The sequence below is a fragment of the Myxozyma melibiosi genome (assembly GCF_037950935.1).
Source record: "Myxozyma melibiosi strain Phaff 52-87 chromosome Unknown BZA70scaffold_3, whole genome shotgun sequence".
NCBI classification, from domain to species: Eukaryota; Fungi; Ascomycota; class Lipomycetes; order Lipomycetales; family Lipomycetaceae; genus Myxozyma; species Myxozyma melibiosi.
The window spans coordinates 832,471-857,674 of NW_027042917.1; the positions used below are offsets into that span (position 1 = coordinate 832,471).

General features: G+C 52.7%; 9 protein-coding genes across 9 annotated transcripts; 6 read left to right on the forward strand and 3 right to left on the reverse strand.

Moving 5' to 3' along the window:
• The first annotated feature begins 1 nt into the window (after position 1).
• Positions 2-1,750, forward strand: BZA70DRAFT_132680 (uncharacterized protein). Its single transcript, XM_064909573.1, has 2 exons — positions 2-675; positions 774-1,750. The coding sequence occupies exons 1-2, from the start codon at positions 493-495 to the stop codon at positions 1,635-1,637; spliced, it is 1,047 nt and encodes a 348-aa protein (XP_064769381.1). The 5' UTR covers positions 2-492; the 3' UTR covers positions 1,638-1,750.
• Position 1,751: 1 nt separating this feature from the next.
• BZA70DRAFT_132681 (TLD-domain-containing protein) lies at positions 1,752-4,480 on the forward strand. The gene is made up of 4 exons (XM_064909574.1): positions 1,752-2,105; positions 2,163-2,224; positions 2,278-3,767; positions 3,833-4,480. Exons 1-4 carry the CDS (start codon positions 1,986-1,988, stop codon positions 4,327-4,329), a joined length of 2,169 nt encoding a protein of 722 aa, XP_064769382.1. The 5' UTR covers positions 1,752-1,985; the 3' UTR covers positions 4,330-4,480.
• A 466-nt stretch (positions 4,481-4,946) lies between these two features.
• Positions 4,947-6,241, forward strand: BZA70DRAFT_236526 (uncharacterized protein; the record flags this gene model as incomplete). Its single annotated transcript, XM_064910381.1, has 2 exons — positions 4,947-6,012; positions 6,078-6,241. Coding segments are annotated over 2 exons (1,230 nt in total), but the record flags the coding sequence as incomplete, so codon positions are not given.
• A 124-nt stretch (positions 6,242-6,365) lies between these two features.
• Positions 6,366-10,974, forward strand: BZA70DRAFT_276382 (putative DNA mismatch repair protein Msh6). The gene is made up of 8 exons (XM_064912294.1): positions 6,366-6,986; positions 7,066-7,129; positions 7,191-7,277; positions 7,342-7,832; positions 7,894-9,752; positions 9,810-9,912; positions 9,974-10,275; positions 10,336-10,974. Exons 1-8 carry the CDS (start codon positions 6,603-6,605, stop codon positions 10,718-10,720), a joined length of 3,675 nt encoding a protein of 1,224 aa, XP_064769384.1. The 5' UTR covers positions 6,366-6,602; the 3' UTR covers positions 10,721-10,974.
• BZA70DRAFT_256222 (putative acetyltransferase catalytic subunit) lies at positions 10,975-13,473 on the forward strand. Its single transcript, XM_064910801.1, has 2 exons — positions 10,975-11,650; positions 11,718-13,473. The coding sequence occupies exons 1-2, from the start codon at positions 11,237-11,239 to the stop codon at positions 13,353-13,355; spliced, it is 2,052 nt and encodes a 683-aa protein (XP_064769385.1). The 5' UTR covers positions 10,975-11,236; the 3' UTR covers positions 13,356-13,473.
• A 3-nt stretch (positions 13,474-13,476) lies between these two features.
• Positions 13,477-14,460, reverse strand: BZA70DRAFT_132717 (uncharacterized protein). The gene has a single exon (XM_064909575.1). The coding sequence runs from the start codon at positions 14,012-14,014 to the stop codon at positions 13,598-13,600; it is 417 nt and encodes a 138-aa protein (XP_064769386.1). The 5' UTR covers positions 14,015-14,460; the 3' UTR covers positions 13,477-13,597.
• On the reverse strand, positions 14,356-16,081 carry BZA70DRAFT_303961 (FAD dependent oxidoreductase; the record flags this gene model as incomplete). Its single annotated transcript, XM_064914760.1, has 2 exons — positions 14,356-15,891; positions 16,033-16,081. The coding sequence occupies 2 exons, from the start codon at positions 16,079-16,081 to the stop codon at positions 14,696-14,698; spliced, it is 1,245 nt and encodes a 414-aa protein (XP_064769387.1). The 3' UTR covers positions 14,356-14,695.
• A 213-nt stretch (positions 16,082-16,294) lies between these two features.
• Positions 16,295-18,867, reverse strand: BZA70DRAFT_256231 (uncharacterized protein; the record flags this gene model as incomplete). The annotated part of the gene is made up of 3 exons (XM_064910802.1): positions 18,611-18,867; positions 16,650-18,536; positions 16,295-16,584 (listed from the first exon to the last, which is right to left on the reverse strand). Exons 1-3 carry the CDS (start codon positions 18,858-18,860, stop codon positions 16,295-16,297), a joined length of 2,427 nt encoding a protein of 808 aa, XP_064769388.1. The 5' UTR covers positions 18,861-18,867.
• A 1,016-nt stretch (positions 18,868-19,883) lies between these two features.
• BZA70DRAFT_236523 (uncharacterized protein) lies at positions 19,884-24,767 on the forward strand (the record flags this gene model as incomplete). The annotated part of the gene is made up of 5 exons (XM_064910380.1): positions 19,884-21,759; positions 22,462-22,871; positions 23,007-23,336; positions 23,397-23,874; positions 23,938-24,767. Coding segments are annotated over 5 exons (3,924 nt in total), but the record flags the coding sequence as incomplete, so codon positions are not given.
• Positions 24,768-25,204: the final 437 nt, after the last annotated feature.

Genomic DNA, 25,204 nt, shown 5'->3' on the forward strand with positions numbered 1-25,204 from the left:
TAAACCGCGATATACGGCGATATACGACGATACGTCGACCGCATCTATCGATATTGCGCCCAAAGCAGCGAGCACGAACGAACTCCGAGCTGGCGATCATCACGTGAAGGTCGAGCCAGCTTCCTCGGGCTATTTTTACCTGTTCTGCTCGGGCTGGTGCTCAGCGGACTTGAAGCAGTGGCGCCGCGTATGAGTCCTAGATGTGTGTTTTGATGCTCAGCAACGTCTCTTCTTCTCTCTCTCTTCTTCACAGTAGTACTCTCTCTTCTTCACTACTTCTACTCCCCTCCAAGAGCCAAGTCGGGGCTGTTAGGGTTGGCTACCCCGCAAAGGCACAGATTTTAAGGTTTAATTTAATCCGAAACTTTAATCACTGGCGAGACCAGCAGGTCGGACACGTGCAACAGAGCAGAGACATGGGATCTGGTAGAATGAAGATGTACTAGTAAGAGAAAGAAGGAGAGAGAAAGAGAAGAAGAGAGAAGTAGATATATGCAACAGATAATAGAGAAGAAGAAGACAAACATCCTGCCGCGTAATCAGCTATGCACAGACTCATCTCTACTCACTTCAATCTACTACTTCGAGGTGCCCTGTGGCGATGATCGCTTGCGACTTCCCCGGCAGACTTTTGATTGCCCAACTTTGTTTCTCAAACCGAATCCCCACAAACCGGTACGCTTATAATTGGAAGGGTCTTCCCTGTTTCTGGTTTTTCTCTGTTCTTCTCTGTTGTCTTCTCATTGTTCATCATGTACTCCTCCCTCTACCAGCCCATCCGCAGGCGGCAGTACTCCCGCTCCGCCCGCATAGCATCCGCCATCCTCGCCCTCTGCGTCTTCTTCCTCCTCGTCTTCCCCCGTCCCCCCGACTCCGTCTCCTTCGCCCCCTCCGCCATCGACCGCATCTCCGCCTCCGTCTCCGCCTCCGTCTCCGCCTCCCACCCCGCCCTGCAGGCCCTCGCCCGCGCCCGCTCGAACCGGAAAGAAAACGAAGCAAAGCTCGCTGACGTCCACGCAAAAGCAAAAGCCGCCGCCGACGCTTCCCTGCAAGCCGCCGCCCTCGCCGCCCACGAAAAATTCTCAAACACAAAATCAGACGAGCTCTTCAGCCACCCCGAAAAGACCCAGGACTCATACAAGCTCCGCCTCTCCTCCGACGGCGACATCATCAAAACCCCGGATGGAATAGTCAAGCCCCCCGTCGTCGCACCCGTGCCTGCTTCCATAATCTCGACCGACACTTCCGCAAAGCAGCAGCCCGGCAACCCAGGCGTCCCCTCGCTCGTCATGCGCGACGAGGAAATGGCCGCCATCGAACAACTAGTCGAGGCCGATATCCCGCCGCACATCCGCGACGACGACTACGACCAGGACCGTACCGTCCACGAACTCTTCCTCCGGCTCACGTCCGGCCAGGATAAGTCCACTGCTGCTGCCACCCCCCTCCGCGAACGATACCAGTCCACCGTCTCCGCGCAGAAGCGGCCGCAGAACGTCAAGCGCGCGCTCGTCGACGAGCTCAAAGTCAGCTTGGAAGACGACTCCGTCGAGCTCGAGTATCTCGTCTATCTCGAGGACATGATGGTCGGCACCGACCTCGCCGACGACATAGAGCCCGTTGGCGTCGGTCAGTAGCTGTTGTTCATAGAAGGCGTTTCATCAAGTTCAAGCTTGTCTGTAGTTTATCATTGTTACCCTAATATTAGTGATTTCTTTGTAATCATTGCTGTGTCAGTAGTTATGTAATCGGCTTTATCGCCCTGATACGGCCGGAAATCTCATCCTCTGCGTCATCGTCATCTGATATACCATCGCTGTCTCCAACTCTGCCTGGAGTCCTTGTAAGTTGACATTCTTACTATCAACCGCATACAATCAACAGCCTGTAGTTGATGCGCATTGCTGTTTGCCCAGCGACAACGAGCACAGGCACAGACTGCAGCAGATCCAACTGATAGCAGCAACCAGGACTAAACTGCAGTCATGGGCCAACTCAACAGCAACGAGGCGAACCTGACGAGGATATCTCCTCAGGAAGTGTCCTCGCGGTTCGCGACGAAATGTGGTCAGCAGTTCACGGGTATCGAGCTGTGGGCGTTCAAGGTATCTACTGCTGTGAAAGACGTCGACGGCCTTAGGAGATTGAACTGACGTGTCTAGGATGTGTTTCGACGGAATGCAAAGGTCAATGATAGTAAATACTACTGGACCCTCGAGAGCTTGTGTGTACCTCTCCTCTGCTAATCTCAACGTATAATGCTAATTTACCTCCCAGCGTCAACTTCCTCGAACTCCCCGACTCAGTCTCCGAATCCTCCAAGATCCTCTACTCGGTAGTCCACTACCTCTGCCTCTTCCCCTTCATCCGCCCTCGCGACCCGCCTCTCTCCTTCTCGCAAACAATGCCGACAACGCTCACCTTTGAAAACATGGTCAAGGTCGTCGTCTTGCTCACCGGGCGCTACAAAAAGCTGCTCACGAGCGACTACGATTTCTTAAAATTGCTGTTTTGCGCGGTCGCGCAATATGAGGTCGCTATGCGCGCTGACTCGGAGTATCGCGAGAAAGTAGCCGAGAGCGAGACCGAGACCGCGGAGGCGGCTGATGAGCAGCAGAGCAGTAGCGAGGAGAAAGCAAAGGAGGAAGCGGGGCCGGAGAAACCGTCGGCGGCTTCGTCTGGAGCAGAGGAGAAGGTCGGGTTCTGGGACAAGAAGATCTCGCAATTCGAAAAGTTCACCGACAACCTCCTCAAATCCGATAAAGAAAAGGAGAAAGAAGCTACATCATCAGCAGCAGCCGGCTCGTCGGCCTCGACCACCTCGACCGACGACGAAATGCTGATGGTCGACCTCGACAAGATCGAGAGCTGGTTCGATCTCGACCTGATCAAAGCCTACGACGGCATCGACGTCGACGACCTCAGACTTTCCCCCACCTCGCTCTACCACATCTTCACCCTGCTTCTTGCCATCGCACCCTTGCAACCGCAAGAATCAGTCACCACGTACGCCTCGCATTTCGAAGAACCTGCTTTGTCGAATTATAAGAAACTCGCGGCGGCGATGACGCGGTCGTTTGCGCCGAAATGGACGCTGAAGGATGCGAATGATGCAGAGTACGTGCGCGCAAACGGAATCAGCTACGCGAGATTCTTCAACGTCGTCAAGTCGGCTATGCCGTTTGCGTTTGACGGCTTGGGTATCTTGTTTGAGCATTTCCTGTTCAACCGCCGCATCGCACCCGACACGCCTAAACCGCCTTCGATACATGAAGATGACGAAGAGACGATCCACTCTAGCTCGCCCTCGCGCCATCCCTACCTCTCGTCCTTCGACCGCGACAGCCTTGACGAGCTCGACGAGGACGAAGAAGAAGAACGTCGCAAGGCGACTCCGATCCACAAACGTCCTCGGCTGCCGGAACCCACCAAGCTAATGACCGCGGCCACGATCGGTCAGCTCGCGACCTTTATGAACGTAAACAACTTCCAGCTCTACGGCGGCCTCAAGAAACTCTACGTCGGCTCCGAAGCCGGGTTCTCGATGGGCTCGTTTGAGCAGAAAGTGTTTAAGTGGAACGCGCCCACAATCTTGCTGATCCAGGGATACATGATGGATCCGAACGGGCGGAGTGCGCGCGAACGAGCGTTCTTGGACCAGATCCCGCCCGCGAGGTATGCGAGCAGTTGCTCGATGGTCAAGCAGCATAACGGCGAGCTTGTCTTTGGCGCCGTCGTCAACACGCCTTGGAAGAATTCTAACAAGAGTATGTCGTCCTTCTTTTTTTCTGATTGCTTGTGATTAAGCAGTCTGACTTTTTATCTTATGTAGCATGCTTTGGTGACGGCTCGACAGCTCTGTTCCAACTCGAACCCCTCCAGGATGTCTTCAAAGCCCGTCCCTACAACGAAAACTACGTCTACTTTTCCAAAACCCTCGGCATCGGCTTCGGCAACCTTCCCCCAAAGCAAAACACCCACCAAAACAACGGTCTCCCGCAATACGACTTTGGCGACGTCTCGCTCACGCTCGAGCCCTCGTTCGAGTACGCCGTCTTCCGCAACGTCGGCTCCGAAACTTTCCGCCGCTCGCAGATCCGCGAGAATGTCGACTTTGAAGACCGCCTCGCCATCACCGAGATGGAGGTCTGGGGCGTCGGCGCAGACGACGTGTTGCGCGAGCAGGCGAAGCTGTGGGAGTGGGAGGAGAACGAGGCGTTGCGGAGGAAGAACGTGAATCTGTCGAAGGATATTGAAGAGAGCAGGGCGTTGCTTGAGATGGCGGGTTTGGTCGGCGGAGGAAACCGCTCGGGCGGTAGTGCCGCTTAGTCTTTTTGTTCTTTTACCACCCTTTTTTGTCTTGCAGTTCGTGATAAAGCGTGTTAACTGCGGTCTGTAAATTTTCCGATATCGAAGTTGTCGTTATTTGTGCCTAATAGAAGTTGGCGGGGTGCGGCTCTGTTTAATTTGGTCTTGTAAACACCCGTCGTAAATATTGATTTAAGCTGTATCAACATCCCCACAATAAAGCTCCAACCCACCACTCCTGGATTTCTCTCTCCTGAATTCCTCGGAACTCTCTGCATCTCTCGAATAAGAAGCAAAGACAGGAAACGCCCGGGCGTTAGAAAATGACAACAAGGGCCTCAATTGTCGGATACGGTGGCCTGGCTGTGTCTACCGGCGTGCGCAGGATATGCAGTCGACCGCGGCGGTGGTTCACTGTGTCTGCGCGCGTGCGCCAGCAGCAGCAGCAGCAGAATCCCGAGGCGGAGATGTCGGTTGATGTCATAGAGCACATCACCGAGCGAGGACTTTTGAAGGAAGTTACAGAGTACGTTTACTATTTATAATTACTTGAATCGAGCGCGGGAACTAATAAGGTACATGTCTGCAGCGGACAAAACCTCGCGACCGAGCTTCGCAACGGATTAAAGACCTCAGTCTACTGCGGCGCCGACCCGACCGCGAAATCCCTGCACGTGGGAAACCTGGTTCCGTTGCTCGCGATGCTGCATTTCGGCATCCGCGGGCACGACATGATCGGTCTCGTGGGCGGCGCGACGGTCGAGGTCGGCGACCCGTCCGGGCGCGCGACCGAGCGGACAAAGATGGAGGACGGCGTCCGGCTGAGTAACGAGGAGAAGATCTCGCTGCAGATGAAGAAGATTCTCGAGAACGCGATCGCGTACGCGAAGCGCAGGGGGTTCACGAATATCGGGAAGCTGACGATGGCGAATAACGCCGACTGGTGGAAGCAGATCTCGTTCCTGGGGTTCATGGACACAGTCGGTCGGCACCTTCGCGTGCAGGAGATGCTGAAGCGGCAGTCGGTGCAGAGCAGGATCGAGTCCGAGGCGGGGATAGGATATAACGAGTTTACGTACCAGGCAATGCAGGCCTACGACTTCTTCCACCTCCACCACACCCTCGGCTGCCGCGTGCAAGTCGGCGGGAGCGACCAGTACGGCAACATCATCTCGGGCGTGGACCTGACCGCCCGGCTCCAGCACGCAAAGGGTCTCCCGAAACTAGCGACGTACGGCGTGACCACGCCGCTGCTGACGACCACCACGGGCGAGAAACTGGGCAAGTCGGCCGGGAACGCGGTGTGGCTTGATCCCGAGCTGACGAGCCCGTTCGCGCTGTACCAGTACTTTGTCCGGATCCCAGACGCAGACGTGGAGAAGTACTTGAAAATCCTGACGTTGATGCCGTTAGCTGAGATCGCGGCCGTCGTCGAAGCCCACGCCAAGGACGAGTCGCTGCGAGTAGGACAGCACGCGCTCGCAAAGGAAGTCACCGACATGATCCACGGCGACGGAGCGGGCGACCGCGCGCGTGTGCAGTCTAGCATTTTGTTTGCTGCGCCGAATCAGGGAGTTGAGTACGACGCTGACACCATCATCGACGCGTTCGAAGGAGACTCGCAGCTGAAGCACTTTACGGCCAGCGAGATTCTCGGACAGCGTCTGATGCAGGTGATCAAGCTTGTCGACAGTAGATCCGGAAGTGCGTTTTTCTCATCATGAAGCTATTTTTTTTAATGTTTTGGTTTACTAACACTGTCTATGTAGAAGCGATCAAAGAGCTAATCGCCGGAGGCGGCGTGTACGCGGGTCCAAAGCTGGAGAGAATCACTGATGTGAAGACGGTCGTGAGCGAGGACTTGCTTATCGACGGCAGACTTTTGCTTCTTCGTCTTGGTAAGGCGAACATGCGGTTGATTGCCTTGCAGTAGATGCTGTGGGCGTTGAGTAGTTTGCGCGGTTGTAAATAATTCTGGTCTCATGATAGCAACGTCGTGAGATATGTACATAGGAAATACTAGATTGATAATGAAAAGCTCTTGATTAGAATACAGGCTCTGTTTTAGTTATAATTGTATTGTAATTGAATTGTATTGTATCTTGTTGTAATTGCAGACAAGCGCGTGTGCACGCGTTAAGCTTTTGCCTGCGCGCCGCCCGGTCGCGTTGAATTAACTCGTCCGCTCCTAATCCGATTCTTCCCAACTCCACACGCGTCCTTCCTCTCGATCTCCCTTCCTTCCTCTCCTTCCCAGTTCAACAGACTGCCTGTTCATCTGACTATCATCAACAATGGCGCCGGCAGCAGCAGCCAAATCGCAGACTCCGGCCTCGTCAAACAAGAAGCAGCGCACGCTCGCAAGTTTCTTTGGCAAGCCCAAGTCCGAGCAGACCACCACCACCAGCACCCCTCTCAACTCGTCCCCCCTTGCCGCCAAATCGTCCGCGAACGCAAAGGCAAAGCGGGCTATTCTGGCCGCTAAACTTGACAGCGACCCGGTTGATGCCGGCGAGGACGACTCGCGCAGGCGGCAGCAGAACGAGGATAGCAAGCGGCGTGCCAAGGACGCGTTTCCGTCGCCGGACACGCCGTCGATTAAGAGCAGCAGTCCCGAGGCAGAGAAGGATAATGAGCAGAGTAGTAGTCAGCTGTCTTCTGCTACGCCGTCGAGAAGGGTGAGTGTTTTCCAGTTTTGTCGCGAGAGCTTGGGAATTTGGGTGATTACGGACGCGTCTTGCTAACGCGAAGGTATAGGCAAAGGCACGCGTTCATTACTCGGAAGTTTCAGACGACGACGATGAAGCAGACACCACAACGAGTGAGTACTTCAATCTGTGCATGAACTGCGAGCTATATATAAAGCTAACGCATTCTCATAGAATCTAAACGCCAGAAGATCGAGAACGACGACTCTGAGGATGAGTTCATCCCTGCTGCGAACCGCACCGCCAACGACTCGTTTGAACGTCAGTACCCCCCCTTCTCTTCCACATCTTTTTTTTGTTCGTTGACTAACAAATCTTCCTATAGACATGTCGGAAATCGAAATCGACGAAGACTACGACTCCATGGACGACTTCGTGGTCGCCGACGACTTTGACGAAGACGAGCCCAAACCAAAGCGCAAGCGACCAGCCCCCAAGAAAGCCAAAAAGGCCTCACCTTCTGCGAGCACGACGACACCTGCTCCAGTCAAAAGCGAAAACTTTATCAGCCCTGTCAGCACCCCCAGTAGCGCTTTAGAGCTAAAGTCGAAATTCGGCGCGTTATCGCGCGACACGGCAAAGTCCGGTACGTCATCATCATCATCTGCAGCAAAGGCGAAACCCCGCGCGTCGCCGGCTAGCAGCGCGCCGGAGAAGAAGTCGTTTGAGAAGCAGAACGAGGAACGGTACGCGTGGTTGGTTGACGTCAGGGATGCGGATGGGCATCCGGTCGATCATCCGGATTATGATCCTCGTACGCTGTATATCCCGAAATCCGCGTGGGCAAAGTTCACCGCGTTTGAGACTCAGTATTGGGTAAGATCTGACATTTATTATAATGCTATTGAGAGAGGGGCTAACAAGGGATCTGCTCTAGGAGGTGAAATCCAAGATGTACGACACCGTCGTGTTCTTCAAAAAGGGTAAATTCTACGAGCTGTACGAGCGCGACGCCGACATTGCCCACGGCGAGTTCGATCTCAAGATTGCGGGCGGCGGGCGCGCAAACATGCGCCTTGCCGGCGTTCCCGAGATGTCGTTTGACTACTGGGCGTCTGCGTTCATCGCGAAAGGGCACAAGGTCGCCAAGGTTGTGCAGACTGAGACGATGCTTGGGAAGGAGATGCGCGAGAAGGGAGGGAAGAAAGAGGAGAAGATTATCAGACGGGAGTTGAGCTGTGTGCTTACGGGCGGTACGCTTGTGGATGAGACTATGCTTACGGATGAGATGTCGACGTTCTGTGTTGCTATCAAGGAAGGAGTCTCGGAGACGGGCACGCCGATGTTTGGGGTCTGCTACGTTGACACTGCGACGGGAGCGTTCAGTCTCACGCAGCTGGAAGACGACGTCGACTACAACATGTTCCAAACCGTCATTGCTCAGCTCCGGCCTAAAGAACTGATTCTAGAGAAAGGCGTGATCTCGCCGCTTGCTGTGCGCATCATCAAAAACAACACCTCACCCGGCACGATCTGGAACTACATCAAGCCGCGCACCGAGTTCTGGCCCGACGACATCGCGATCGAAGAGCTTTCCCACGGCGCGTATTTCCCCGGCGCCAACATCGACGACCGCTCGCAGTGGCCCGAGATCCTGCAGTCGATCGAAGAGCACCCGTTCGCGCTCTCCGCGCTCGGCGGACTGCTCTGGTACCTCAAGCAGCTGCGGATCGACAAGGAACTCGTGTCGCTTGGGAACTTTACAAAGTACGACCCCGTGCGGACGTCGAGCTCGCTGGTGCTGGACGGCCAGTCGTTGCAGAACCTCGAGATCTTCGCAAACTCATACGATGGCGGCGATCAAGGCACGCTCTTCCGGCTGCTGAACAGATGCATTACGCCGTTTGGAAAACGGCAGCTGCGGAACTGGCTCTGCCATCCGCTCCAGGACGTTGATCTCATCAACGCGCGGCTGGACGCGGTCGATTTGCTGAACAGTAACTACGAGCTGCAGAGCGTGATGGAGAAAGGTCTATCCTCGCTCCCGGACCTGGAGCGTCTTGTTTCGCGCATCCATGCAGATAAATGCAAAGTTTCCGATTTCCTGCGCGTCATCGAGGCATTCGAGCGGATCTACGAGCTGCTGGTCACTTTGCGAACCGAGTTCAAGCTCGGCGGGTTGATTGGCAAGCTGATTGAGACAATTCCGGATATGGAGGAGTGCCTGTCAATGTGGCGCGACGCATTCGACCGGCAAAAGGCTAAGAACGAGGGTCTTTTAGTTCCCGAGCGCGGCGTCGAGGAGGACTTTGACAATTCGCAGGACAACATGCAGAGAATTGAGGAGGAGCTGATGACCCTGCTGCGCGGCTACCGCCGCCAGTTCAAGTCCCAGGAGATCTCGTTCAAAGACAGCGGTAAGGAGATCTACCTGATTGAAGTCCCCGCCCGCATCGTCAACGCGATCCCAAAGGACTGGCAACAACTCGGCGGCACGCAAAAGATGAAGCGGTTCTGGTCGCCCGAGGTGCGCACGCTCGTGCGCGAGATGCTCGAAGCGCGCGAGACGCACAAGTCGATTGTGAGTGAGATGCAGAGTCGGCTGTACGCGAGGTTTGACAAGTACTACAAGATCTGGCTCAAGGCGACAAAATTGGTCTCGAACCTGGACTGCCTGGTGTCGCTGGCGAAGACGACGGCGTCGCTGGGAACGCCGTCGTGTCGGCCGCAGTTTGTGCAGAGCGAGAGAAGTGTTTTGGATTTTAAGGAGTTGAGACATCCTTGTTACTCCAGCGAGTAAGTGCTACTGTCTCAATCTACTATGATATATCGCTTTGCTAACATCAAGTATAGTCACGAATTTATACCCAACGATGTCGCTCTCGGAGGTGAAACTCCCAATATCACGCTCCTAACCGGTGCTAATGCGGCAGGAAAGTCCACAATCTTGAGAATGGTAAGCAATAGTATTGTTCTTTAGCGCTCCTCATACGCTGTACTAACACTCCTCTCTCCAGACCTGCGTTGCCGCCATCATGGCCCAGATAGGCTGCTACGTCCCTGCCGAGTCCGCACGCATGACCCCGGTCGACCGAATCATGACGCGTCTGGGCGCGAACGACAACATTTTCGCGGGCCAGAGTACGTTCTATGTTGAGCTCTCGGAGACGAAGAAGATGCTCTCGCAGGCTACTAATCGGTCTTTGCTCGTTCTCGACGAGCTCGGACGCGGAGGAAGTAGCTCTGATGGATTCGCGATTGCGGAATCTGTCTTGTATCATATTGCGACTCATATCGGCAGCTTGGGATTCTTTGCAACGTACGTTGATTCCAATCTTTTTTCAATTCGAAAACGAGTTCTAACACAAGCCAAATACAGGCATTACGGCACTCTGGCTGCCAGTTTCACAGGACATCCAGAAGTCGAGCCCAAGCGCATGGCAATCCTCGTCGACGAAGACGAGCGCCGGGTCACCTTCCTCTACAGACTCGAGCACGGTGTGTCTCCGGGCTCGTTCGGCATGCACGTGGCCTCGATGTGCGGAGTCGACCGCAAGATCGTCGACGAAGCAGAGGTCGCGGCAAAACAGTACGAGCACACGACGCAGGCAAAGAAGTTGCTCGAGACCACGAGCTCGGGAGCGTTTGTCCCGCTTGGCTTACAGAGCGACTTTAGCTGGCTTATGAAGCTCGCCGAAGGAAAAGAGGAGGGCGAGTCGCAGCTGAACTTTGCGTCGGTGTTGAAAGAGATCGATAACCTGTAGGTTGTTACTGACTACTACACGTGACTGAATTTGGAGGTATACGAGAGTGAACTATTGTTATTTGATAGCTAGAAATGCATTCTGGAACTCATAGACGGCCGCTGATCTATTACTGATAGAACAGAAAGATAGAAAAGAGTAAACTGCAGAGTAGTTGGTGATCAACGATGAATCCCCGCAATTAGGGGGTTTCGTGTCGTTCCGAATGGAGATAGTCAAACGAGAAAAAAAACTGAAAGTGAGCCGAACAAGGACCATCAACGACGACGAACTCGTCAATTCTTGGATTAATCCATCATCAAGTTCAACTCGGGATTGGAGTCGCTTTGGTATTTGTTTACTTTGCATCCGTCGTCTGTCGTCTTTCTTTCCTTGTCCTGAATCCGATTGCGGGGTGATCTCTTTTCTGCTTATTCTTGCTTCGTCTTGGAATCAACGAGAACGAAGAAGATCAACTTTTGATTTATCTTACTTGGATCAGCAAATCAACCTCAATTAAAAACAGCATCAGCGATAATGTCGGCAAGACAGGTCCCCAAGCAGCGCTACCTGGCGCCCAAAGAGGCCGCCAGTTTCAGGCAAGTGCTCAAGCTGTACGAGACGCATCAGTACAAGAAGGCGCTCAAAGTCGCCGACACGATCTTGAAGAAATATCCCGAGCACGGCGAGACGCTGGCGATGAAGGGCTTGATTATGACGTTTACCGATCAGCGCGCCGAGGGTCACGAGCTCATCAAGCTCGGTCTGCGGAACGACATTTCGAGTTTTATATGTTGGCACGTTTACGGATTGTTCAATCGGACGGAGAAGAACTACGAGGAAGCGGCAAAGTGCTATCAGCATGCGCTGAAGTATGATCCTGAGAATGGAAACATCCTGAGAGATCTTGCCTTGTTGCAGGTCCAGATGCGCAATTTGGATGGATTCATTGTATGTCAGTTCTTCATCGCCCTCTCTGATCTGAAATATCAAATCAACTAACCGCTTTCTACTATAGTCCTCGCGCAAGCAGATCCTTTCTCAGCGTCCAGAGATCCGGCAAAACTGGACCGCTCTCGCCATCGGCTACGCTTTGGTGAAGGACTACGCGCTTGCGGAGAGCATTCTGCAAAAATACGAAGACGCAATGATCGAAGCCGCCAAGCCAGACGACATCGAGCACTCCGAGCTTCTCCTGTTCAAAAACTGGATCATCCACCAGAGCGGAGACGTCAAGCGTGCGCTCGAGGATCTGGAGAAAATCGCAGACGTGGTGCTGGACAAGCTCTGCGTGCTCGAGTACCGAGCTTTGTACCTTCTCGAACTCGGACGGAGCGAGGAGGCTGCTAGGGCCTACCGAAAGCTGATCAACCGCAACCCAGACTGCAAGGCGTATTTCGAGGGTCTGGAAAAAGCGCTCAAGGTCACCGACGACGTCCCTAAGCGCAAGGCGTTGTACGCGGCCCTTGCGAAGCAGTACAAGCGGAGCAATGTCGCAAAGTGGAACCCGCTCGTTTTCCTCACCGGCCAAGAGTTCAAGGAGGCGGTCAGCGAATACTTGTCTGGATTCCTAGCGCGCGGGGTTCCCTCGGCGTTTGTGAATTTGAAGCCCCTGTATACGGATGATAGTAAGGTGCAGGCGATTGAAGAGTTTGCTCTCAAGTATTTGAGCACCTTAACCGGCGTTGCCTCTAACGGGTCATCATCGACCAGCAATGGCGCGAAGGATACGGCTGAGGCTACTCCTACAACCTACCTGTGGACTGTCTTCTACCTCGCTCAGCACTACTCGAAGATCGGTAAGCAAGACGTGGCAATGGAATACGTTGAGAAGGCGATTGCGCACACGCCGACTCTTGTGGAGGCGTATATGGTCAAGGCCAAGATCCTGAAGCGAAGCGGTGATCTGCAGGCGGCCGCCGACACCATGAACCAGGCGCGCGAGATTGACTTGCAGGATCGGTTTGTGAACTCAAAGGCTGGAAAGTACTACATGCGCGCCAACAAGAATGACGAGGCCGTCAGCACAATCAGCTTGTTCACAAAGAACGACGGAGCAGGCAAGGGTGTCGGCGATCTACATGAGATGCAGTGCATATGGTTCGTGACTGAGCAGGGCGAGATGTTTGCTCGCCAAGATAAGATCGGAATGGCGCTCAAGCGCTTCCACTCGGTGAAGAAGATTGTGGACGACTGGTGGACCGACCAGTTTGATTTCCATCAGTACGCTACTCGACAGGGAACAGCTCGTACCTATATCGATCTGATCAGGTGGGAAGACTCGCTCTACAGCCAGCCGTTCTACACCCGCGCCGCCGAGGACGCGATCAAGACCTACCTCTCGCTACACGACACGCCCAAGTCTGCGCGCGTGGCCGCCGAACTTGCGGGCCTGAGTGAAGAGGAGCGGAAGCGCGTGATGAAGAAGCTCAAGCGCGACCGGGCAAAAGAAAACAAAAAGCTCGAGGCCGAGAAGTTGTCTGAGAAGGACGACGATCCGCTGGGCAAGAACCTCGAGAACACGACGAAGCCGTTGGAGGACGCGATGGTCTTTTACAAGCCTATAAAAGATTTGGAGGCGTGGAAGTGGCTTGGAGAAGAGATTGAAAAGAGGAAGAATGCTCCTGTCGAGGCGAAGACTGAAGCTACGGCTTGAGAGGGTGTAAAATGTATGTAGAGCCTCTTTTTTGTGTCGAAAGCTGTTTGTTACTTGATATGACTAGCTTCCCGGCTGTATATTTCCCATAATACTATCACAACAAACAAAATACTATTCCGTAGATATATTGAACAAAAAACCCAAATATGCACTCAAAACTCCATGTAAAAAGCCCAGAAGTTGTCATAAGCCGGCACTAAATCAAAGCAGGCTCTCCAACTACAAACTATGCAAACAGCTCAACGCAAAACAACGTTCGCACTTCTCAGCTGCAGATACTGCTGATCAACACCGGGCGGCAGGTGCTTAATAACCTCATAAATCTCCTTATTATGATACCGCATCCCGTTATTCGGCATCCGATAACTCGCCTTGAGCCCCGTGATATCGCACCACCATTTCCGCGGCATCACCGACGGCGGCGCTTCGACGTTCAAATACGTCGGCGTATCCATCAACGCGGCTGACCGCGACTCATCCGGCAGCGACTGAATCCGCTTCATCTCGTCCGCGGCGATTTGCTTCGCGTTCTTGATCCGCCGCGAGGGCGTCTTGTGGCCTGGTTTCCGGAACGGCTTGGGCGCGGACGTGATGTCTGCATCAAAAAGAGAGAACGCCGGCGCGGCTGTGTTTGAAGGCGGTGTTGCAGGTGCCATTGCTGAATAGAGAGAATTGAGAGATGCGGAGCAGACAAGTTCAGCAAGTATCCTCTACTTACATCGAGGAGGTCTTCGTCGAGGAGACATCCACGTGACTAGTCACGTGCACTCTTCGATGACAGGGTGGCGAGCTGGCCCACTGCGGCAGCCAAAATCAGTCCACAATGACGCAATCATCTTGCTCTTCCTTCTTCTTTGTGCCGGCCGGTGACAAAGGCAAAGACGTTGAACAATAAGACCCAAAAATGGATGATAAAGGAGCATTATAATTGGCAAGACAAATAAAACTATACAGACTATAAACATATAGAGAGTCGAAAGTGCTACAGCAAGGAGCAATAGAATAAGGATCATAGCAGTACTGATTATCAGGAATAATATAAGGAAAAACAAGGCAAAGACGAGGTAAAATAAAAAGAGAAAGAACAAGCAAGAACATATCCGCAATGAAAAAAGAACACCCTTGATTTTAAAAAAAAAGAATCCCATGATTTTACAACAACCAAAAACGAAAACATGAGCGCGCGCAAGTCGAAGAGGCGGGTAGAGGGCACACCTATGCTGAATTTCCTACTACCGGGATCTCCCTGGCTTTCCATAATTCGCACGAGAAAGCCTGGGGGTCCTATCGCATATCCCGACACTTGAATACTTGAGATATCTTCGCCGTTATGAAAGCTACTCGCCCGGAAGCGGACCGCTGACAAAGTATCGTCGAGGATCCAGTGAAGAGACATCTGCGCTCTTAGCCTCGCCTTCGAGCAAAATCTCGGCCATGACCTTGCCTGTTCCCGGTGCGTTGTTTATTCCCCAGCAGCTATGCCCCGAAGCAACGTATAGATTCTGTGTGTTGGTGGGACCAATCAGTGGTCCAGATGTAGAGGGAACATCAACAACCGGGAGATAGCAGGCCTGCCTTCGCGTTATCTTTCCGCCAAGCAGTTCCTTTGATATGATTCCTGCGTACTTCACTAACTCTTCGCATCTCTCCTTCAAGACCTCGACATCGTCTGTCGTCTCCGGTACTTCCACGTAGTTATCACCCTCTCCGCAGATGTATACTTCGTCCTTGCGAGCATAGATTTCTGGCGAGATGTATTTGCCCTTTGAAAGCTTGAGTTCCGTGAATAGGGCGTAGGCCGACACAGGGCGCGAGGGAGTGATAGTGATCGAATGGGCACGGAGACCGGAGACCGGGCATGTGGGTAGTAAACGAGAGGTCCATGGGCCGACAGTGACAACGATTTTGTCACCCCGCAGAATCTTAGACTGTGTATCCGACGACGCCGTCGAGGTAGACGAAATAGAGTCACCCGACGACGCTATCCCGGTCGCGCCCGCAGGAGTGTATATCACTGCTTCGGCGGTATTGCTCTTCGAAGCATAGGAAATCTGAGTGGCTTTGCCCATCACCAACTGAACCGCACCACATTCTTGGGCACGTCGGAGCATGAACATTGTGAATTTGTAAGGGTGAACTTGGGCCGTCGAGTCCTTCCCTGAGAGTGATGACCATGACTCGAGAACGTCTTCTCGCACCCAGTCAAGGTCTTCTGGGAGATCTAAATCGACTGGCTTCTTCTTTGACACCCGCGAGGATTTCGAGAGATTTCCCTCGAGCGAGACGGTCTGTAGGCGGCGATAGGCCCACTCATCCTCTCCGTTGTATTCTTCTGCAAGATCTTCGTGAAGTTTGAACGAAAGCGGTACCAGTTGCGATGGAAACGCCCAAAGCGCTAATAATCCTCCTGCTTTTCCTGAAGCACCAGAGGCGGGACGAGTAGATTCCAAGATGGTAATACGGTGGGTTTTAGGCGAAAAGGCGGGGTGGCGGGTGAGGTAGTAGGCGGTACAGACGCCAACAATGCCGGCGCCTGGCAGTCGTTAGTATTCGGAAGGAAAACAAAAGCCAGAGAGAGGATGAAGAAGCCGGTCGGCCGACGCGGAAGGGCGAAAAGCACGACAATAGCCCAACGGCAAGCTCTCCTCGGACAAACAATCCGAGATGTACATACCCACAATAACGATATGCTGCCGCCGGTCCGGAACCTGCGAAGACGGCATGGTGGAGCGGACGGAGGCAGACGGAGGGGCCAGCGTAATGTATTCAGTTCGCAGACGGGATGGGTTGTCGTCCGTTGTGAAGCTGATGTAGTGAGAGTAGCAAAAGCGAGGAGGCCGCCTTCGCAGTGCTGAGTGTGGCCTGACGCTTCTGCCCCGTGGCGGTGCAGCGTGGTGTGATGCCACCACGGCCACATCTGATTATGTAATCACCTTCTACTTTCGTAGCCGGTAGGCTCCCGCAGCAAGCTCCAGACGCTCCTCCGCAATCATTACTGCTAGAAAGTCCCGGAGCTCGTCGATGCTGCGCGAGTAGCCCAGCTCTTTCGGGATCAGCATCTTCAGGAACGACTGGATGCGGTCGATCGGCAGCGAGTTCAGGTTCGTGAGCATCCCCACGATGTAGGACCAGTACACCCGCATCTCTTCTGTGGCCTTCTCCTCCGCCGTCTGGACCGACGACTGCGCGGTTTCATCCATCAGCACTAGAAATCTAATCGTCAGCTCTGCCGTCGTGGGTATAAAACCTCCACTCGCAAAAATAAATTAACAATGAGGCGTCGATGCCCACCTTTCTGCGTGCTCTCCTGCGCTTTTTCAAGCAGCACATACGAGTCGCCTTCCTCTTTCAGCACACCATTCTTAACCCAGAATAATGCAGCTCGTCGGGTGGTGGCCTCGTCCAGGCGGAGTCTTTGCATCATTTCCGATATCGTAAGAGTGCCTATAATAAATAAGACGCGTTGTCGCGTTAGATAATCAGTCCACCCTCCACCGCAAACAGGGATCTTCAACGACTTACTGCTACTCTGGAACAAGTAGATCATACTCGCTCGATCAGGAGACACCGAAAACCGCAACGTCCGATCCTCCAGCTCCAGCGTAACATCCACGCTTCCCAACTTGGTCAGCCACGAAAGTTTACGTCCAGACTTTAAGGTCGAAAACTTGGCCGCGTATCGCTCCATTTGCTCTGTGATCTCTGGAGGTAGTACCAATTCCTCGTTCTTGAATGCAGGCCAAAACAATCGAGAAAGCATGGTCGCGTGAAACACTCGATTAACAGGCTCGATTCCCGGAGCTAGAATTGCCTGATCGTGAATGTTGGCATCCACTCTTTTACTTTCCGAAATGTCTTTGATCATCACGTCGCAGTTGTGCAGATCTGCTTCTCCGAATCGCAGTTTAATAAGCTCAAGATGCATGATTTCGCGGTCAATCTCGTAGTTCTTGAGCTCCAAAAGTCGATTGGCAATCACCGTCACAATCTCTTTCACAAACACTTCCTTGTTTTCATACAGAGACAAAAACTCCCCAACGAAATCGGTCGATCGTTGATTCCGGAAATCGGGAGCGGCGTCGACAGGATCTGGAACCCAGTTCATGTCCGCATAGTTGTCATCGTCGGCATCTCCCTTATGCCCAGAAACATTCGCCAGCTCTTTGCCAAGTTCAGATAGGTCTCCGGTATTGGGATCATCGACTTCCAACAAGCCATTGACGATGCACTTGACAGTGTCGTCTCGCTCACGAAGGTACCTGCGGATAGGGCGAGACACTTTGTCGAGAAGAACTCCGCGCGGGTCTAGCAGACGAAACACTTTGATAGTCGAGATGTAGAACAGAATGATATCGGTGGTATTCACGCCGCAGTGAAGTAGTCTCTGCTGACATGAAGCCTGAAAGGAAGACACAAGCTGTGTTCTGTGTTCTTGAGTCTTGATACACGACTTTAGATCCTCCAATCCCGGGATCGAGTCTGGGAACCCAATCACAATGTTGAACATCTCCCCGATGCGAAGTCTCGCCAAGCACTCAGTAGCAAGCTCAAACATGCGCTCACAAACAGCTTCGTCTTCTCGTACAAGTGCTTGGACAGTACGCGCTATGGGGCCGTATATCAATTCTCGAAGCTCTGTAAGCGCTGGTGGTTCGTCTTCCTCGCGTTCAACGCGATTGGCGTAATTCTCGTGGATATAGCGCTGAATAAAAAAGTGATAGACTTTTGCAACAGTCCGTTCAATCAGGTCTTGAACTCCAAGGGTTTCAACTCTTGTTCTAAAAGCGACCAGAAACTCATGTCGTTGAGTTTCCTTATCCTCCATCATTGCATCGTCGTCTTCCTCCTCCGCAGAATCCTCGTCTGTCGAGCGCTTCTTCCCTGATTCGGAAAGCACGTTGTCGACCAACATCAGAGAGCAGATCTGAAATTCATACTCTGATAAAGCGATATCTATCATTGCGTTGAACGAATGTCTGAAGCGCGCCTGGGCAACTAGGTTGTCGTGAAATAGATGCATCAGCGGGTGCATGTAGTGGTTCAGCGCGTCACAGAGTAAAGTCAGAATCCCCTGGACTGCTCCTGTAGACTTCTGCAAGTTGAATGGCAGAGTAGGGTCGCTGAAGTGGCCCTTGACCGCCGGTAGAGCGTGCATTACAAAGTGCGACCGTACAGCATCTGCTTGTAGTTAGCGTTGTGTATATTTGTAGATCCTGGGAAGGACATAGCAGCAAAATAAAAGGTAGTCATACCAATATACCAGTCCAGTAGCTTGCTAGTCAGTCCCAAGTTTTCCAACCTTTGAACCGAGACATTCAGGTAGTCTGGAGGCGGATGAAGCAGAGCTTTGGGGGTCATCCAGGCCGTAACTAGCTCCCAGTCTGCTGAAGCATAGGCAGAAGTATCGGCATTTCCGCGCATTACGCGTGCATCTGCACGCACTTCCGGCGCAAGAAACACCGCATTATACAGCGAGCCCACTTTTGTAGGCATACGATCCATTGCTGTTCTGTTGTTTAATTACTGCAATTTACAAGTTGACGAGCGCGACCTCTTTGTTGACGAACACGCGATGCTGTGCGTGACACTTGTGCTATTATTGCCATTTAGTGTCACTCAAATATTTTAATATGCATTCACGTGATGACCCCTTATTTTGATTCTGGCTACGCAGCTAAGCGGGAAGTGCAATCAGAATAGATCAAGAACAGCCAATATTGAAATTATACCCGCTCTTCTTATCTCAAACCTCACGCCCTCAGTTGTCGTCTGTCTTTTGCTCTATAGGCAATAGCAGAGGGTAGTGTTCTCATCCTATACCAACAACTGAGCTCCAAAGCTATCCAACGGCAGCGGTGAGAAGTCACGGCACTGCTACCAGCGATGCCATCGCACTCGCCGTCGCCGTCACCGGCCCCGGGCCTACCGCGCACGAATTCGTCTTCGAGCTCGATCTTCTCAGTCAAACGAAAACCCGCAAAGTCTGGGCCTGCCAGTGTCAACACCACAAGCAGCAGCTCAAACGCCAGAAGGCCGTCAACCACGAGTGATCACAAGACATCGCTGGCAGATGGCATATATTCGCCCGTTAATCCGCACTTCAATGATCTCACGCGGGTATCAACCGGACGGTCTAGCATAGCCTCTGTGGACACCAGCGATGAACATCGACCATCCAGCATTCCCCGCTCGGGAAACCTGATGCACACCGCCAGCATCACGTCGAATCGATCGGTCTCTACACAATCGCAACTTCAAAGAAGTAGTCACGATCAGAGCAACCGCGCGAGCCTATATCTCGATGACGACTCCCAAAGTGTTTACCATGCTCAGCCGCGGACTACAAAGGGATCAGGATCAAGCTCAAGATACTCGACCGCGTCGATGATGTCGAGCGTATCTGATTTCCAATTCGAAAAGCCGAAAAACGACGCCGCTATCGATCGCATGTTCCAAGAACTGATGGTGAGCTTAGCTGTGCTGTACACCTCACAGCAGTGATATTAACTGACGGCTATATAGAACAAACGCGACTTCAAATCTCTGCCTCAACAGGCCCGACAGCAGATGCTCAATTACCCAACCTCGAAAAAATGGATGCTGATCCATCAAGACGCGTTGACCGAACACCAAAACCAGCGACGCAGGCACTCCACCAAAGACGACGAGAGCACGCCTCAGTGGTACGTGCGCAAGATCATGGACATGACAATCACTTCCAAGCAGCTCGGCAATCTGTGGGTATGTCTTCGCACGGAGCCTATCGCTTGGGTCAAGGCATTCTGCGCAGCGCAAGGACAACTTGCTCTCTGCACCGTCATTTCACATATCAACCAAAGATACAACAGACAGACAGAAGAAACCATAGAGCGCGAATACGACCTAGTCAAATGTTTGAAAGCGCTTCTTAATCTCGAATATGCTGCCGATGAAGCGCTGCAGTCCACGAAATGTATACCAGCACTGATCGGCTCTATCGTCTCCCCCCGACTTGCGACCAGAAGACTCGTCACCGACATCCTTACATTCTTAGCTCATTGGGCCCGTCCGTATGGTCACACTCAAGTGATCAACGCGTTCGACCAGCTCAAAGCACATTTGAACGAGCAGGGCCGCTTCGATGTTTGGTTACAAACTGTTGAAGCGACCCTCGGTGGTCGAGGAAAATGGGGTTCTTTGGTGGGCGCTAGTGACGAGCTGCGGTCGGCAGGAGTTGGGTCCGAGAATCTGTTGATGGAATATAGTCTAGCAACTATTCTGCTGGTCAATATCCTTGCCCAGGGATCCGAAGACATCAAAATTCGGGTGCATGTCCGTGCCCAACTCAAGGCAGCTGGTCTATCCCGCATCATGAAGCATATGCTCGGATTCAACTATGACTTGGTCAATGAGCAAATCCAACAGTACGAAGATGCGGCGGCTCTGGATTACGAAGATCTGATGGAACAGCAGCAAGAGGAGGAAATCCGCGATCTTGATGATCCTGTTGAGATTGCCGAAGATATCTGGGCACGCGTGCGGGGTACAGCATCTGAGGATTTTTTCGTGTCCTCGATGCAGCACTTACTACTGGTACGCGATACAAAGCCAGAAGATACCGCCCGGCTGTTTAAACTCATTGATGGTGTCCTGTCCTACGTCGCTATGGACCGGATCCTTCCCGATCGCGATTTACGATCGACCCTACAGTATTCAGTTCATGAAATCATGAACAAAATGTACTCTGACGAGCAAGCCCGACGCGCGTTTCTTGACGCTATCGAAGCGAAGAAGCGCGCCGATCAGGCGATCGCAGAGCGAGACGAGATGCGGAAGCAAGTTGATATGGGCGCCGATGGCATGGTCGCTAAGCTCAAGAAGGAGGTTGCTGAACAGGCTGAGATCATCAGACTTCAACGCCGTACTAATAATGCGCTCCGCCATGAGTTGGAAGAACTGTCAAAGTCACATATGAATCATTTGCAGAGCTCTGAGATTGAGATCCGAGAACTTTATTTCCAGCTCAAAGAGGCCGGATTTGTTCTCAATCAACCGGTCAACGGGCCAAACTATGATCCCATCAGTTCCGAAGCGAAAAAGAATGTCATGCGCAAACTGGAGCAGCAGATGGCTGTCAAGGAAGCCGAGGTCAAGAATCAAATTAAACAGCTCGACACCCCGGTGGAGATCCAGCCTAAGCTGCGAGAACTGCGCGAGACAAATGTTAAGATGCAGGAAGCTGAGCGGGGCGCGGCTACAAGCGGAAGTGTCAGGGGTCCGCGAGCTTTGCCTACAACCGCTCCTAATAGCCTATTGCAGCAGGTGGTGATGAACGACATGTCGAAGAACTTCTCGTCCGATGATGATTCATCTCTTGACGGCGGTGACCGGCTGCTGCCGGGAGCTTCGACCGTGCAACGCGGTGCCGTTCGACGTCGTAGCGTGACGTCTTCAGTGGGCTCTGTCCAGTCTGGCGCAACTAGCACTGAAACTCCGTTCACCTCGATCTCGTCCACTGCTGATATGCAAATGTCTTCATCTGGCATTAATGGAATGGCAATCTCGGCTGCTCTTCAGGAGCGACTAACGTTCATGAATGGCTCGCCCGACAAGTCGAACAGAGCTACAACCGTTATCGAGACAGGGTCGTATCCGTCATCTCCAGTCTGGCCAGGGCGAGTTGAAAACACCTCGGCTGCGTCTTCGACAACTTCTCTGCAGTCTCAGACTCCGACGCGCGCTCACACTCCGACACGCAAGTCCAGGGGCGTTCTTCAGACGCAGCAAATGCTTTCCAGCTCACCGGAGCCAAGTTCAACTACTCCAAGGTCTGCTAGCAAGAACTCTTCGAGCGATGTGATCTCTGCGAGCCAGAAGATTGCGGCAATCGTTGGTGGAGAGACCGGTGGTTCGGTGCCATCGTCTCAGAATGTTGGACAGAACTTTGGAACAGGTGTGGCAGCTTCTTCTGGAGGTTCGATGAGTGTGGGCGCGTCCATGCCTGCTTCATCGATTCCTTCTGCGCCGCCACTCCCTTCTTCGTTGGTATTAACTGCTGCCCCATCCGGCTCTATTCCCCCCGCTCCTCCTCTTCCCGGCACATCAGACCCTGCTAAACCCACAGACGGGCCCGCAGGCGCGGCTGCTCCTCCTCCCCCACCGCCACCGCCTCCTCCTCCTCTCCCTGCGAACATCACGTTCAACAATGCAGCCGCGCCTCCTCCCCCTCCACCCCCGCCCCCTCCACCTGCTCCTCCGCTTTCAGGAATGTCTACGACTGGAGGCCCTCCTCCCCCTCCTCCTCCACCACCACCTCCGCTTCCAGGAATGCTTACGGCTGGAGGCCCCCCGCCACCCCCTCCACCCCCGCCATTACCTGGAATGGGAGTTCCCAACGCCCCGCCTCTTCCCCCACCCTCACTTGCTTCCTCGGCTTTGAAACTACCCAAATCAGCCAAAGCGGTCGCAGTGCCGCATGCCAGGAAGAAAATCAAGCCCATGCACTGGGAGAAATTGGAAACTGTCGAGTGTACTGTATGGTCAATTGACGACGAGAGCGAAGAGAGTGAAGGTGAGGAGAGCGAAGAAGACAAAGAGGACACAAACATGGACGACGCCGGATCCGAGAGCGCGTCACTTTCCGAGAGCGCGTCTGGCCGCAGACGAAAGTCAGCAAAGCCGAACCGCAAGAGCACGCGCGCTGGGATATATGGCGTTCTGCGGAATAAGGGAATCTTTGACGAAGTCGAGCGGATCTTCGCGGCCAAGGAAGCCAAGAAGATCGGTGCGGGTGGGCGCTCAAAGGCTGCGGAAGAGAAGAAGAGTTTTATCTCGAGAGATCTCGCGCAGCAGTTTGAGATTAATCTGCATGCTTTTGCTAATCTTTCGGTGGAGGAGATGGTGTTGAAGATTCTGAAATGCGATAAAGACGTGCTCAAGAATCACAATGTTTTGGAGTTTTTGAATAAGGATGATCTGGTTCGAGTTCCTGATTCAGTGGTAAGTCACTCTTTTGTTTTATATCAGCCTGTTCGTGTTGCTGACATCACGCAATTATAGTCTCGCAACTTGCTTCCATACTCAACGACCTGGACGAACGGAATGATCAGCCGATCTCCCGAAAAGGACCTCACGGAGCTGTCACGCGCCGATCAGGTTTATCTCGAGCTATGCTTTAATCTGCAATCGTACTGGAAATCACGAATGCGCGCGCTCATCCTGACACAGACGTTTGAGCATGACTACGACGAGCTCGTGCAGAAGCTAAAGCTCGTTGACAGCGCAAGCGAGTCAGTCCGGAAATCGACCAAGCTTCGTGATTTGTTTGACATCATCCTCGCCGTCGGAAACTACATGAACGATCCGACGAAACAGGTGACGGGATTCAAGCTGAGCTCGTTGCAGCGGTTGGCGTTCACCAAGGACGAGAATAACACAATGACCTTCCTGCATTATGTGGAGAAGATTGTTCGAACCTCGTTTGAGGACTTGGATGGATTCTTGGATGATTTGAAGGATGTGTTGTTGGTGTCCAAACGTGAGTTTTCAGATTTTTCTATAGATGTTTTAAAGCGCAGTACTGACCTTGTGCGTGTGATAGTCTCTATTGAGCAAGTACAGTCCGACTGCAGGCAGTTCATTCAAGCAGTCAAGAACGTTCAGGACTCAATTGACTTTGGAAACCTATCAGACCGCTCGATCTTCCATCCCGAAGACCGCGTGCTTAAAGTCGTCCTGCCCTTCCTTCCAGAAGCGCGAACGAAGAAGGAGTATCTCCAAGAGCACTTGCAAAACACGGCGCGCACATTCGACGACGTTTTGAAGTTCTTTGGTGAGGATCCCAAAGACGCTTCCGCGCGACAGAGCTTCTTCAACAAATTCACAAACTTCGTGCATGATTTCCAGAAAGCGCGCAAGGAGAACTTGCAGCGCGAAGAGGAGACCAGGGCGTACGAGTTGCGCCGCAAGCAGATGCTCGAGCAGCAAAAGAAGTCTGAGGAGTTATCCGCCGCCGCCGCGGCTTCTTCCGGATCACCGAGAAAAGAGGGCGATACGGCGGTGATGGATAATCTGCTGGCCAAATTGCGAGCCGCGGGACCTCAGTCTGGCGACGCGCGCGCAGCTCGTCGACGAGCGGCGGCGAGGAAAGCGCAGGAGCAGAGACGGGCGCGCGATGCCGGCGAGAACAAGGACGGTACATCTGAATCCGCCTCTGAGGTTTCAGAAACTGTCTCGCGCGCAGAGTCCGAGACGCGGGCAGAAAGTCCAAAGAAATCGAACGAGGCAGATGACAAGCCCTCAGGAGAGCAGCCGGCAGGGGAGCAGGAATCGGTCAAAGAAGAATCTCGCGATTCTGCTAAAGTCATAGAGGACGAAGTGAAGGATGAGGGGACGAGTAATGGCAGATCGGAAAGAGAGGAATCGGTATGAGGTTTATGAATTTTGTTTTTTTTGTATTCTTTTGTTTTGTTACGATCGCTGCATCTAGCATACTACACATGGTCCTTGTGGAAGGTATTCCTCTACCTTATAATTATTTTCCTTTTTTGAATACTTTGGGAATGGAGCATTATATTCCTCCATTAATTCTACGGCTCTTCTAAAATAAAGAAATTTTCAGATTATGGCCCATCACTAGCTTACAAACAATCAGATCATAAAGACAAACGAGATAACTCCTATATTCAAAAAAAAAGAGAAACTTGACTCGATTTATCGGATAAAATAGATAAATGAGAAATTGTAAAAAAAATATAACCCCAGAGCAATCAATCGCTAAACACCGACCAAGGGAAATGTCATCATCAATAGTTCGTTTATGTGACGTAGTTGTTTACTCCCAAATTAATTTTTGCTTTTTCGATGCG